This window comes from Myotis myotis, unplaced genomic scaffold (assembly GCF_014108235.1).
Source record: "Myotis myotis isolate mMyoMyo1 unplaced genomic scaffold, mMyoMyo1.p scaffold_m19_p_18, whole genome shotgun sequence".
Classification (NCBI taxonomy): domain Eukaryota; kingdom Metazoa; phylum Chordata; class Mammalia; order Chiroptera; family Vespertilionidae; genus Myotis; species Myotis myotis.
In genome coordinates this window covers 3,266,865-3,281,182 of record NW_023416322.1, presented here as the reverse complement: position 1 = coordinate 3,281,182, position 14,318 = coordinate 3,266,865, and the positions used below count along the sequence as shown (strand labels likewise).

Sequence of the window (14,318 nt, the reverse complement as noted above, 5' to 3'; positions counted from 1 at the left end):
GTACAACTCCCAGCCAGGTTAGAATGTGCTTTCTATAATCAGAACAAGCCGAAACCGGTTTGGCTCAGTGGATAGAGCGTCGGCCTGTGGACTGAAAGGTCCCGGGTTCGATTCCGGTCAAGGGCATGTACCTGGGTTGCGGGCACTTCCCCAGTGGGGGGTGTGCAGGAGGCAGCTGATCGATGTTCCTCTCTCATCGATGTTCCTGGATAACAGGGCATGTTAATATTTTTTATAATTATAGCTAGGCCCCAATATTCTATTTCTGCCCCCAAAGAGCGACTTGTCCTGCTCCGATGCCGGACCAAGCCCAGGCACTGCTTTGTGATGCCGCTATAGGAGGGCTGTTGTGATTTTGTCCACCAGCACAAAGTGGTACAGCAAAAAACAACAAATAATATATATTTTTTAAATATATTTTATTGATTTTTTACAGAGAGGAAGGGAGAGAGATAGAGAGTTAGAAACATCGATCAGCCGCCTCCTGCACACCTCCCACTGGGGATGTGCCCGCAACCCAGGTACATGCCCTTGACCGGAATCGAACCTAGGACCTTTCTGTCCGCAGGCTGACGCTCTATCCACTGAGCCAAACCGGTTTCGGCAAAATGATATTTTTTTATGTTCTTGCAAACAAATTATTCAAACTATGAAACTTACAAAGGGCACGCACGTTAGAAAAATAGAATCTAGAGCCAGAAGAGGAGTCAGATTGTCTAACCCAACTCCTCCTTTTAGATGAAAAAACTGAGGCCCCAAAAGGTGAGGCGAAAGCCTCGTGGCCCCATGGCTCGACAGTGGCAGATTGGGGTTGGGACTCCAACTTTGAAATCACGGACATGCTTTTCCCTTCACAGGTTTAGGAGGAACTACTCGTCACTGGCAGCACTCACACTATTTGGATGGAGTCTTTGTTTTGAAAATGATAATCTGATTTTCCTCCTCTGAAATTTCTCCCACGTAGCATTCCATCTAGCTTGATGCTTTTCCAAACTCGGAGGTTAAAAAAGAAACCAACCTGGTGTAAGGGTTGCTCACAACCCCTTGACCTGGATGTGAAAGCCGTGGGTATGGCATCCGGGCCCCGGAGTAAATAGCTTGTTCTCATACCCAAGTTCTGACCAAGGAACCTGGGAACCTCGGCTGCTTAGAGGGAGCTGAGTTTGAGACAGGAAGTGGAGACTTTGGCTCACACACCTGTGTCCCATCCTTGCTCACATGACTGGCCCCAGCTGCTGGGTGAAATGACTTCACCTTGTAGAACAACAGCCTCCAAGGCCAGAGCCAGAATCACCAGCTGACAAACTCCTGCATGGCACAGGGGCAGCATTCATGCCAACTAAGGTGGGATCTTGAGGCCAAAAGATTAGGACTCACTCTGAGGACATATGACAAAGCTCACAATGATAAAGGATGTCGGTCAGGTGGTATGACCACCCGGGAACATCAGAAGGAGGAGGCAGCCTGAATGGAAAGGACCTTGCTGGGAGGAGAGAAGGACATGGAACTCACATGGGGTGAGGAGAGTCAGTAAGGACAACACATTTCTGAAAGCATTGGCCCCCAAGCCTGATGACTTAAAGGTCCCCAAATGGTTTGGATGAGTTCAAATTCGGGCACGGAATACCGTCCGAGAGAGGCTGGGGCTAGTGTCCTAAACTTTGGGCCCTGTTCCTTATCCCTGGCACCTTGCTGCGCTTTGGTGCGGACAGTGAAGCAAACAGAAAAGGGAAACTGCAGAAAAGGCAGCATTTCCTCTCGGAGGCCCGAGACCCAGATCCAAAGGTACTCCGGGAAGGCGCCCGGGGCTGCGCGCGTGTGCGTGCGTGTGCGCGCGGGGTCGCTCCTTTCCCAGAGGACGACTTAGGCAAGTTGCTTACTTTTTTGGGGCCCGGGTTTCTCGCGTGTCAAACAAAACAACCTCCCACTTGGGCATTTCCCAATCCTTCCAGACAGGCGGGCGGAGCTTCGGGAAGACTGACAGACCAAGCCCGCAGGTTGCTGGGCGACCTGGGGCACGCCCCTTCTCCCCCGGCTCCGATTGGCTCCTCTCGGAAGGGGCGTGATCTCCCCGCGGTGGGCGTGGCCCCGACTGGGTTAATACAGGGCCGCTGGAGGGCGCGGGCCGGACTGTCGCCAGAGTCGCCGCCATGGCCGGGCCTGTCCACGGTTCCGCGCGCGCGCTGCTCGCCGCCCTGCTCGCGCCGGCGCTGGTGGCCCTGGTGGCGCTGCTGGTGGCACCGGCGCGGGGCCGAGGCGGCCGGGACCACGGGGACTGGGACACCGCCGGGCTGTTGCCGCCGCTGCCGCCCCGCGAGGACGCGGCGCGCGTGGCCCGCTTCGTGACGCACGTCTGCGACTGGGGCGCGCTGGCCACCATCTCCACGCAGGAGGCGGTGCGCGGCTGGGCCTTCGCCGACGTCCTGTCGCTCAGCGACGGGCCCCCGGGCGCGGGCAGCGGCGTGCCCTACTTCTACCTGAGCCCCATGCAGCAGCTGGTGGGCAACCTGCAGGTGAGCGTGGGCACCCGGGCCGGAGGGCCATGCTTTCCACTGTCACCTGCACCCGCCCGGGAGGGACCCGGGCAACCACCCCTGACTCTGGGCTCCACCAGGGAAAGCTGTACAGGGCGCTGAGGTTGTTGGGGAGTTAAGCACTTCCTAAAGGTTTCTCTTGCCTACCCCGCCTTCCGAATTGAGAACCTTCCCTTCTGCACCAAGAAGCTGGCATCCAACATCATGGACAGTAACAATGGTTATAGCAGCCTGTGGGCTTCCTGTGCACATTGCTACCTCGGCGGGAGGCAGAACTGATGGGAAGTCCATCCCCCTCACCCTTTGCCCACCTTTTAGGGGCAAAGCCAGGTTTACAACTACGGGGGACCCCTGCCCTCCCAAGAGAGGTGTCAGACATGCAGCTGGGATGCTAGAGCCACACAGAGTTTCCGATTGAAGCTCGATTTGGTGGAGAGTCTTTTGACAAAGATCCCAGATTTGAGGTCAAGTGGGAAAAGACAACCAAGTTGGTAAAGATAAGATGAAAGCAAGTGATATTTGATGAAGCACCCACTATGCGCCGGGGGGACCATCACTTTCTGGTCCTTGTCTCTTGATAGCGCTTTGAGGAGGTGTTGCTGTCCTTATTGTGAGGCTTAGGTGGTTAAGTAACTATCCCAAAGCCAGTGGCCAAACAGGTCCATCCCCTTTACAACACAGCCCACAGGCTCATGAACTGAGTATGTCCACCAACCAGTTTTCCTTGGCCCACACAAGGTTCTGTTTTGTTTTTAAAATAAAGTTGAGTTAGTTCCATCGTTTAAAAATTGAGATTTCAGTTAAAAACCTAAACTTGTAACTTCTTGAAAAATTGGAAGATCAGGTGACAGTGGCGGTCGCACGGTTTGAGCAAAAACAGAAGCAGCTGCCTCCTTAGCCCAGGCACCCCCACCCCCCCCCCCTTCACCATCTTATTCCCAGCCCGCTCTGCTCCTGGCACCTGTGCTCAGAGCAGGCTCATTCCACTCCGTCAGTGGGGCTCAACCTCGGCTGCAAATACAGTCACCTGGGAGGACTTTTAAACACGATGCCAAGGCATTTTTTAAAATCCTCACCTGAGGATACTTTCCCATTGACTTGTAGAGAGAGTGGGAGAGGGAGAGAGAAACATTGATGTGAGAGAGACACATCGATGGGTTGCCTGCCACACACATCTGGATGGGGGCTGGAGATTGAGCCTGCAACCCAGATACGTGCCCTTGATCAGAGCCCTTGGTCAGAATCGGGCCTGGACCCCTTCAGTCTGCGAGCCAACACTCTACAAGGCATTTTATTAAAATACATTTCCCTAAAAAACAGCCCCCTCCCACCCCGATGCTTCTGATGGGGGGAAGTGTTGAGAACCACTGCTGTGCAGACATGTTTAAACTTGTGACGAAGACAGGCTCAGAGGGGCAGGGACTCAGCCCAGGTCTGACAGGTCTGGGAAGAGACAGACCCTGCCCAGGATCGCAGGTTTCCACGGTGGAGCGAAAAGGCAAGGCCACATCAGAGATAGTCTGACTCCATCATTAACCAGTCAGGGTTGGTTTACAGTTTCTACTTGTCCTCCTCCTCTGACATGAACCACTTGGAATTGCCTTCTGTTCGGAAACCTTTACATCTGAAGCTTAAGGCCCGCCTGGGTGTTTGTTTAAAGTGCATGTACCTGCTCTGGCCAGTGTGGCTCTGTTGGTTGGAGCATCATCCTGTGCACCATTTCCCATCAGGGCACATACCTAGGTTTCTTGTTTGGTCCACAGTTGGGGCTCATACAAGATGTTTCTCTCTCCATCTCTTCCTTTCTAAAATCAATAAATATCCTCAGGTGAGGATTTAAAAAAAAAAAAATGAACCGCTATGAAATGAAATGCATGAACCCAGGTTGGGAAGGGAGCCCAAAAATCGGCATTTTAAAAATCCCCAGCCGATGCCAGCCTACAAAAGATCACCTCGACTCCTGAGCTTGGCCTGGAACCACCCTCCCCCCACCCACTCCCCTCAGAAAGCCACTCCTTCAAGCAAGTTGGGTTTCTCCCTTCTCTCAGTCACCTCTTACACTTTCCCAGCTCTGTCTTTTTGCAGACACAGGTCCCTGGTTTTGAATACCTCACAAAGCTCCCTACAGCTTCTGTGTCACCCCAGGCCCTACTGACGGCTCTTCACACTGAACTTGAAAACCGCTTAACTGTACCAGTCACTTGGCAATTAGTTATGTGCTGCCTTATGACGTCTTCCGTATCTTTGTTTTGCAGTATTTAAGTTTTGTTTATGTCTGACTTTTCAACCAGACTATAAACTCACAGAGGAGGAGACCGTGTCCCAGTCCCCCGCCCTCTCTTTTTCTGCCTTTCCTGGGTGCCTTGCCTAAGAATGTATAGACGCCAATATTTGGCTAAATGGTTTCAAGGAGATTTCTTCTGACTGACTGCTTTGATGGGTCACCATGACATGGCAGAATTCGCCGCACAAGACCCTTTGCCTTTAAAGAGCTCAGCAGTCTAAAATGCAACATGTGAACTTGGCTGCAGTCTGCCGGCAATGCCTTTGGTGAAGCTGGCTTCCAGAAGAAAGAACTAGGAATATTGCTTGCCTCAATTCTGAGTCCAAGCGTTCTCTTGCTGTCAGAGCAAGAATGAACTTCTCCTGTTTTGAAATCCCGTGACCGTGTCTGCCAGCACAAGATCACCAAGAAGCATGACTCAGCCACTTTCTCGCTGAAGCTGTGGAAGTGGCTAGCTGAGCAGTTGGTGTTTTTATGCACTGGTTTCACGTTAGCGTCTACCCCTTTGAGGTCTCTTGAGGGTACAGAGCAGCCTTGTGCTTGGGTGGTACTGTAATAATAATTTCTCTGGGGAATATGGGGCAAGTTAAGAGTTTAAAAAGTGTTAAAATAATTCTGAGTCAGTGTTTTTAATCCTCACCCGAGGATATTTTTCCATTGATTTTTAGAGCGAGGGGAAGAGAGAGGGAAAGAGAGAAATACTGATGTTAGAGAGACACATTGGTTGGTTGCCTCTTGCACTTGCTCCAACCAGGGCTGGGGCCAGGGAGCAGCCTGCAACCCAGGTACGTGCCCTTGACCGGAATTGAACCCGGGACCCTTCAGTCTGCAGGCTGACGCTCTATCCACTGAGCCAAACCGGCTAGGGCTCTGAGTCAGTTAAATTTAAAATGTGAGTGCCCCTCCCCCTTTTTGGAGAGAGGGTCAAGATTATTCTCTATCAAATAGACATTGTCTGGAGTGAAAGATGGTGTTTCACAATGCATTGTTTTCTGGAAGAACTGGTCGAGCTCTGGGCATGGTGTCTGTGCACGATGTGGAAATGATTGCTCTCCAGACTCAGTGTTTCACAAGAGGGTCTTCATCTTCTCTCTCCAGGAGAATCCATCTGCTACGCTGACCATGTCTTTGGCGCAGACTAACTTCTGCAGGAAACATGGATTTGACCCCCAAAGCCCCCTCTGCGCTCACATCATCCTGTCAGGGACTGTAACCAAGGTACGTAGTTACTGCAGGAACAGACCGGCTTTAGAAGAGCCAGTTAACCGTCATCTTGTTAACAATGAAGGAGAGACAGTTGGAGAATAAAATAAAGCTGGTTTGTGATTGAGATGCAGAGTTAGAGCATGTCCTCATGTATGAAGTAATTTCACAAGCAGCCAAAGATTTCATCAGTTGTTTTCATAGAGGTGTTCAATCAGACACTCAGGAGCAAAAGGGACTATTTCTTGAGGTCAAACAGATCTAATAGCGGGGAAGCCCCTAAATAAGGGACATCTCAGCCCAAGCTCACTCTCCTGCCGTGTTGTCCACTGGACAGCATGCGCCCTTCCGGTCTCCACACTGACCGTGGCTTAGAGCAGAGAGCGTCCTGAGTAGGTTAGGAGGGGAGAATCCATTACTAAGTCCCGGTGTGCATGCGGACGGTTTGGGGTGAGTGCTGGAGGGAGGAGGTTCAGTAAAACCGTGGGGAGTACAGAGGGCAAGGTGTCATGAGCACTGACTGATGGCCCAGCCAGGGACTCGCTTCCTGACCTGTTGACCCCGGTTTCGTGGGCCAGTTCTGTTTATGGTCTCGAAGTTCTATGTGGAGGCATCTCTGTGTCTGCGTGCCCTTCGTGGGCAGGGCAGCAAGTGCTCCTGACTCCCTGTGTCTTCTAAAGACTCACCTTGTGTACCTGCAGCCCGTGCTTCCCACACATTTGTCCTGGGATGAATGAGCTAATGGGATACATCATTAGCACCAGGCACATTCGTGCTAGTGCCTCTTGCCAGTCCTCTACCAGCTCAAAATTACCGTTTAGCAATGAAAACGGGCTTGCACTGGTCTGTCATGTCCACGCCCATTCTCATCTCCATGTGAGCTCTTCACTGCTGTCTGCATTACTCAAGCTTCCGTCACACTTTCTTGTTTCCTTATTTTTATGATCAGGATGTATAGTAGGCCTTAAAAAGGTCTCATCACAAAAAAAAAAAGAAAGAAAGAAAAAGAGAAGAGGAAAGCATTTTTGTAGTACTAGTATGTGTGGCGATGGGTGTTAACCAAATTCGCTGTGGTGATCATTTCACAATCTATACAGGGGCAACAGAAGTCACTTTACAGTTGTGAGTACTCGAAACACAGAGTTTATTCTTGTCTTATTCTGAATTAGAGGCCCGGTGCATGGATTCATGCACTGGTGGGGTCCCTCGGCCTGGCCTGGGGTATTGGGCTGAAACCGGCCCTGTGACATCCCCCAAGGGGTTCCGGATTGTGAGAAGGCACAGGCCAGGCTGAGGGACCACACCAGTGCATCATTGGGGCTGGAGTGGTCCACGGGAGGGCTCCAGGGCATGTCCGGCCCATCTTGCCCAGTCCTGATCAGCCGGACCTCAGCAGCAAGCTATCCTACCGGTCAGCAGGTCTACCCCCTGGTGGTTAGTGCACATCATATAGCAAGCAGCTGAGCAACCTTAACGTATCATTAGCATATTATGCTTTGATTGGTTGAATGGCTGACCAGACACTAAGCATATTAGGCTTTTATTATATAGGATTATATCTTAATTGAAAAAAAGAAACAGTAAAAATAATCAGGACCTGTAACCGAACGCTTAGGATGTGTGGAATGCTAGAATCACATTGTTAACAGATGAGAAGGCTGTCCCCACTGTGAGCCTGGTCACTTCGCTGTCTTTCAGGTGAATGAGACCGAGGTTGACGTTGCAAAGCAGTCGCTGTTCATTCGCCACCCTGAGATGAAAGACTGGCCTTCCAGCCACAGCTGGTTCTTTGCCAAGCTGAACATAACCAACATCTGGCTCCTGGACTACTTCGGTGGACCCAAGATCGTGACGCCCGAGGAATACTATAACGCCACATTTCAGTAGGTGTGTGTTTATCCATCGTGCACCTTATTTCGGAGCCCTCACCAGGGGTCCGAAGCCAGGGCGTGGCTCCTTTGGCAGTCTGGTAGGGCCTGTGGCCACACTCACAATAGTATTTTTTTAATGCATAAGATACATAGGATTACAAAGCAAACGACTGTATTGAAGTACAGTCATAAAATATGTCTTGTAATTGTGGTATCGTGATATGTTGGCTCTTTAATGAGCACGCTCAGTAACATTAAGGCACCTGCAGCAGCTCTAATGTGACATGAAAGCGTCTGTGTTTCTGTTGGTGACGGGCCCAGGTACACTGTCACCAGGTGGCTTGCTGCCTACATTCCTCACTGAAGGAGATGATAAACCTCGGTCAGAGCTTAATGGGAAGGAAAGCTTTTCCTTCCACCCCAGTTCCCGGACTCCCTGAGCTCTGCCTGCAGGCCAGACCCGTTTGAGGCTGTGCTGTGGGCTCTGACCCGGGATGGCCTTTTCTCATGAGACTCAGACTTGGGTGCCTCTGGACTGAGTGACCCCACCCGAGTCTGAGCACATGGCCCCATGCCCAGCAGCCCCCAGGCCTGGGGGTGCCCGGGGGGCTGAGTGGGTCCCCTGCCAGCCAGTGGGCACCAGAGGGAGGAGGCTGAGAGCCACGGGAGAGAATGAGGGAGGAGAGCAGGGCCTGAGGAGGTGCGGTCAGGTGCTTTGCAATGAAGTCAGGGGTCAAATGAAGGAAGACAAGGGACCGATCTTCCCCAGGTACACTGTAACCCTGGCATCCCTGCCATCCGCACGGCCTCCCGGGCGGTGATGCAACCACAGCCACAACAGTAACAACAGCACCAGTGTTTGCTGAGCTGCTCTTGCCGGCTGGGTGCAGTGTGGGTTGCTTATCTGTATCAACTCGTTGCTCTCACCGCAACCTATGAATTAGGTAACGTGGTCCCTCCTCTGTGAGATGGGGAGCAGCGCCGGCTTCCTGCCATGACGCTCTGCTGCCCCTCGAGTCGCCCCCTGGTGGCCGGCCGGCTCCTGCTCCGGTGTCACTCCTGATGCAGGGTCTCCTAGCGGACCGCTGTTGGCGGAGGTGAGGTGGGGATACATAGGTGTAGCTCACGTTCGGGCTTCTGCTCCCGGCACTGTGTGTCCTGTCTTCCTCCACACAGGCCAGGTCCACGTTGGACTGTTGACATCCCACCACAACTGCATTTCTTCACAGCAAAGCTCAGCTTTTATTTCTTTTATTATTTTTAATATATTTTATCGATGTTTTTCTATTTACAGAGAGGAAGGGAGAGAGATAGAGAGTTAGAAACATCAGTGAGAGAGAAACACCGATCAGCCGCCTCCTGCACACCCCCCACTGGGTACGTGCCCGCAACCCAGGCACATGCCCTTGACCGGAATCGAACCCGGGACCCTTCCGTCCACAGGCTGACGCTCTATCCACTGAGCCACACCGGTCAGGGCTCAGCTTTTATTCCTGAATCTTAAACACAGCCTAGGACAATGCATGGCACAGAGCAGGCGTCTCGTAAGTGCTGGCGACTTGCCAGCCTGATCATCTGAGACGCGGGTTCTCAGCTGCTTGTTTGAAAAGAGTCCACGCACCTGCAGGAGAAGGGGCACAGGCAGGTTTGGGGCTGGAAACGCCACCTCGCTTTATAGGGACACAGAGGCGCCATTACAGTGTGCCGGCCGGGCAACACATCACCCAGGACAGTCAGTAAATGGCAGGCCCACTCTTCAAGGTTGAAGGGGACGCTCACAGGACATAAGCATCTCTGAAGTACAGTTATCTACATGTATAAAAGCCTAAGTGACTGGCTGACCGGCTATGACGCTCACTGACTACCAGGGGGCAGACGCTCAACGCAGGAGCTGACTTGGGAGCTGTGGTTCTTGGGTGACGCACCCAGAACCAGAGAGGAGGGAGCCCGATTCCAGGGTGTGTCACCCAAACCGCCCTCTCACAATCTGGGACCCCTTGGCGGATGTCAGAGAGCCAGTTTCGGACCGATCCCTGCAGGCCAGGCCGAGGGACCCCACTGGCACACGGATCCGTGCACAGGGCCTGTAGTCTTTGTATAAGTAACATGCCCAGGGGCGATGCTCACTTTAATAACAAAATACAGATGTTTTCTCTAACTCTCCATGCTGAGTGAGTGAGACACACCCAAGGTTCTCGCTTCACAGGCGAGTGGCCTTTCTGCAGCTGAGAGATAAGCGGGCGTATGTCCTCCGTGTCCTCTGACGGGGAGACCAAAGACGTGCCAGGGCGTGGCCCTTCTGAGGCAGGCGCAGAGTCTGGAGTGGCCCCACCACCATGCTGCCCACTCGGGTTGCCACCAGCACTGTCCACTGGTCCGGGGAGTGGACAGTGATACCCGTAGGGACCCCTCCCAGGGGCTGTGGGAGCTCCTGCCCTGTGGTGTCGGCCCAGATCAGACTTGGAGGATGTGACTTCTCCAAATGCCGTGAAGCCGCCTGCACCCTAGACTCCGCTGCTCTCAGAGGCGTCTTTTGAGATGGCTCAGCACAGATGCCCCAGAGTTGGGCAGTGAGGGGCTCACGGACGTCGGTCTGCCTCGCTGGGCTGCTGGGGCAGAAGCCATGGGCACATCTGCACATGGAATGAAGGTTTAATGTTTACAGAGGTGCTTGCTGACGCCCTCGATAAAGTTTCCTCAGTTGCCTCCGCTCATGGTTCAGTCTGAGCACCAGGCCTCGTGCCATCTCCTCGGCTGTGCCCACCTGGCCCTAGTAAGGACAGGTAAGGAGAGGTCACGGGTTACTAACTTGCCCAGCCTCCCATGCCGGGAGATGGAGTTCCTGATAGCCGTGGTCCCGGCCGCAACAGGAAAAGGGTCCCAGCTGGACTCAACACCGTCCGGCACCGGCTGGTTAACGCTCCTCTGCCCTAATGTTCAGGACCCTTTTGTCCTCAACTGTGTCTGTCTTTTAAACCTTCAGGTATTCTGAGTAGAGAACCACACGGCCTGAACGGCGCTATGTCCGTGCATGTGGCCGCAGCAGCCTTGCACAAGAGGGTGCTGGCTGGCGTGAAGATTCCTGGGCACCTGGATACAGAACTCCAGTCTCCGGCGCTGCTCACCACACTGGAGCGGTGGAAATTAGCTCAGAATCTTAAACTGTTAGAAGTGTCTCTAGTCTTTCCCTAGAATGAACTACCTTGTAAGATGTCAGCTCATTTAATGAAATAATCCTTCGTCCTCTCTCCTTCTGTTTAGGTGAAGCAGCATTTGGCGGATTTAACCACCCGGTGAAGTTCTTAGGATGTTTCATAGAGACCCGAGGGCTTCGGGTCCCCTGTGGGAAAGGTCCCGGAGATCAGCCTGGTTACAGCATCAAGTAGAACTGCCACTGAATTTCTTGGAAACGAGGTTGCTAAATTTTAGACATTTAAATTTGTCCTTTTACTTATATACCTGGTTTCAGAAGACGAGATGAATCCCCCATAGAGGCGTGCCAGGCAGCCCCGCAGAGCCCTCAGCGGCTCAGAGAAAGGGGCGGATGTGCGTCACTGTGTTTGAAGACAACAATGAGCTCACCCGAAACCCAGCCAGCAGCCTCTGGTGAAGAAAAATAATTAAAAATAGAAAAAGAGAATGACTTACATTAACCTTGGTACAACGGATTTCTTATTCAAAGCATCAATAATTAAAAGCATTATTTTAATGACATGAGTTGGATTCATTTTCTTAAGATGCTCATATTCCTTACTCTCACTGGCACTGGCGACCCTTTGTGTCTTTATGTCAGCGTGCTGTCGAGTCAAACCCTGCTTCAACGCTTCAGGGGAATCCTTCGGCCCTTTCCCTCTGATACACAGCTCATGGTGACCCAGAATTGGGGGCGAGGCCAGAATGCAGCCTTGGTCAAGGTTCTGCCCCCAGGGCCTCGGTGCTGACGTGCTTGTGGTGGAATTAGTTTGAGGGCACCTATCTGTTATTTCCCCCTCTACCTATTTCGTGGGAGTTTTGTCTTCACCACTTGGTGCCATGTAAAAACATACCTGTTATCACAGGAAAGACAACCACTGGGTCACAGCAGGGGGCACAGGTTGAATGGGCAGAATATGTTCCTGTTATTGACCACCAGGGGGCACTGCAGACCACTTTGTGTGTAGGCGTCAGTTGCTTCTCACCACTGAGCTGAGTGATACTGTGGGTGGTGATGACTGGGGCAGGGCAGCTCTGAAGGGACAGGAGGCGACACCTGGTCTCATGCTCCCTCCCTCCATGCCACACACTCGGGCTCCCCTGCACCCCACGTCCTGCAGAAGAGGGACAGCGTCCTGGCCTCAACCTGCAAGGGCATGAGTGCCTGGGACGGGGACAGCCGCTGGCCCAGAGGGCAAGGCCGGTTCTGATCAAGAAAAGAGAAAACGAAAAGTAGAAAGAAGGGGTGACCGAGGAGCCGAAGCGCCTTGGATCCTGCTAACAGCCAATGAAGACGAGAAACTCCCTGTGAAAGGGGGCGGGCCCAGCGCAGGCAAAGCACAAACGTCCTGACCACCTCGTTCCTATCACGCTTCCCTCAGTTACACCCAGACAGAGGACCCCGTGACGGAGCACCCAGCGACGGAGCACCCAGCGACGGAGGACCCAGCGACGGAGCACCCAGCGACGGAGGACCCAGCGACGGAGCACCCAGTGACGGCGGACCCAGTGACGGAGCACCCAGTGACGCAGCACCCAGTGACGGAGGACCCAGTGACGGAGCATCCAGCAACGGAGGACCCAGCGACAGAGCACCCAGCGACGGAGGACTCAGCGACGGAGCACTCAGTGACGGAGCACCCAGTGACAGAGGACCCAGTGATGGAGCACCCAGTGACGGAGGACCCAGCGACAGAGCACCCAGCGACAGAGCACCCAGCGACGGAGGACCCAGCGACGGAGCACTCAGCGACGGAGCACCCAGCGACGGAGGACCCAGTGACGGAGCACCCAGCGACGGAGGACCCAGCGATGGAGCACTCAGTGACGGAGCACCCAGTGACAGAGGACCCAGTGATGGAGCACCCAGTGACGGAGGACCCAGCGACGGAGCACCCAGTGACAGAGCACCCAGCGATGGAGGACCCAGCGATGGAGCACTCAGTGACAGAGCACCCAGCGACGGAGGACCCAGTGACGGAGCACCCAGTGACAGAGGACCCAGTGATGGAGCACCCAGTGACGGAGGACCCAGCGACAGAGCACCCAGCGACAGAGCACCCAGCGATGGAGGACCCAGCGACGGAGCACTCAGCGACGGAGCACCCAGCGACGGAGGACCCAGTGACGGAGCACCCAGCGACGGAGGACCCAGCGACAGAGCACCCAGCGACAGAGCACCCAGCGATGGAGGACCCAGCGACGGAGCACTCAGTGACGGAGCACCCAGCGACGGAGGACCCAGTGACGGAGCACCCAGTGACGCAGCACCCAGTGACAGAGGACCCAGCGACGGAGCACCCAGCGACGGAGCACCCAGCGATGGAGGACCCAGTGACGGAGCACCCAGTGACGGCGGACCCAGTGACGGAGCACCCAGTGACGGAGGACCCAGCGACGGAGCACCCAGCGACGGAGTACCCAGCGACGGAGGACCCAGCGACGGAGGACCCAGCGACGGAGGACCCAGTGACGGAGGACCCAGTGACGGAGGAAGGGACGCTGCCCTGCGACGGGCTTGCTTTCAGCTTTGCACTGAGAACAGAAACCACTGTGCTCTGTCTCAAGCTGGTGTCAGTATTTCTTAGGGAAATTCCAAACCATCACTTCACAGCCAGGGGCTCTGTACATTTTTATCTGAGAAGGCAGAATGGAGGGACGAACAAATCAACCAGTAAAGCTTCATCTTTTTCTTAGTTTTCCCTTAGTATTTATTGTAAGATGTGTGAAAAATATGGAACATTTAAAAAGTTTAAAACATGACCGCCTCCCCAGCCAGCATAGCTGCTAACATTTTTATGTGTTTTCTTCCAATCTTTGCTTCCAATAAATGCCTAACTATAACATTGAATAATAAGATCATTGATCGTGTATCTCACTGCTTTCACTTAGTCATAAGCTTATGTTACTAGAGTCCGTAAGGATGGCTTGGTGGCTGCAGAATATTCATCAGATCAACAATGGCCTGTATTAGCCCCTGTTGCTAGTGACAGAAGCCCTAGTCAGAGCCCTTTAATTCACTGACCTTACATATTCCTTCAAAGCTCGCCTTCCTGCCCTGGTCCTCTTCCCGCCGAGTTGGTTTCACTTGCAGTCAGCAATCATAGAGCAAAGAGGCGGCATCTTCCCAGCCTGGGAGGGAGCCATTCCTGAATGGTCACTGTGGCTGGGAGTGGGGTGCCCTCACTGGCGCAGCCCGGGTCCTGGGTCCTTCCCCAGCTTGGGGTTCAGCTC

General features: G+C 53.5%; 2 protein-coding genes across 2 annotated transcripts; both read left to right on the top strand.

The window, feature by feature from the left end:
• The first annotated feature begins 2,129 nt into the window (after nt 1-2,129).
• CREG1 (cellular repressor of E1A stimulated genes 1) lies at nt 2,130-11,606 on the top strand. The gene is made up of 4 exons (XM_036343416.1): nt 2,130-2,513; nt 5,917-6,036; nt 7,720-7,908; nt 11,154-11,606. Exons 1-3 carry the CDS (start codon nt 2,151-2,153, stop codon nt 7,906-7,908), a joined length of 672 nt encoding a protein of 223 aa, XP_036199309.1. The 5' UTR covers nt 2,130-2,150; the 3' UTR covers nt 11,154-11,606.
• On the top strand, nt 10,914-14,058 carry LOC118673220 (early nodulin-75-like). Its single transcript, XM_036343808.1, has 3 exons — nt 10,914-11,029; nt 12,467-13,661; nt 14,026-14,058. Exons 1-3 carry the CDS (start codon nt 10,914-10,916, stop codon nt 14,056-14,058), a joined length of 1,344 nt encoding a protein of 447 aa, XP_036199701.1.
• Nucleotides 14,059-14,318: the final 260 nt, after the last annotated feature.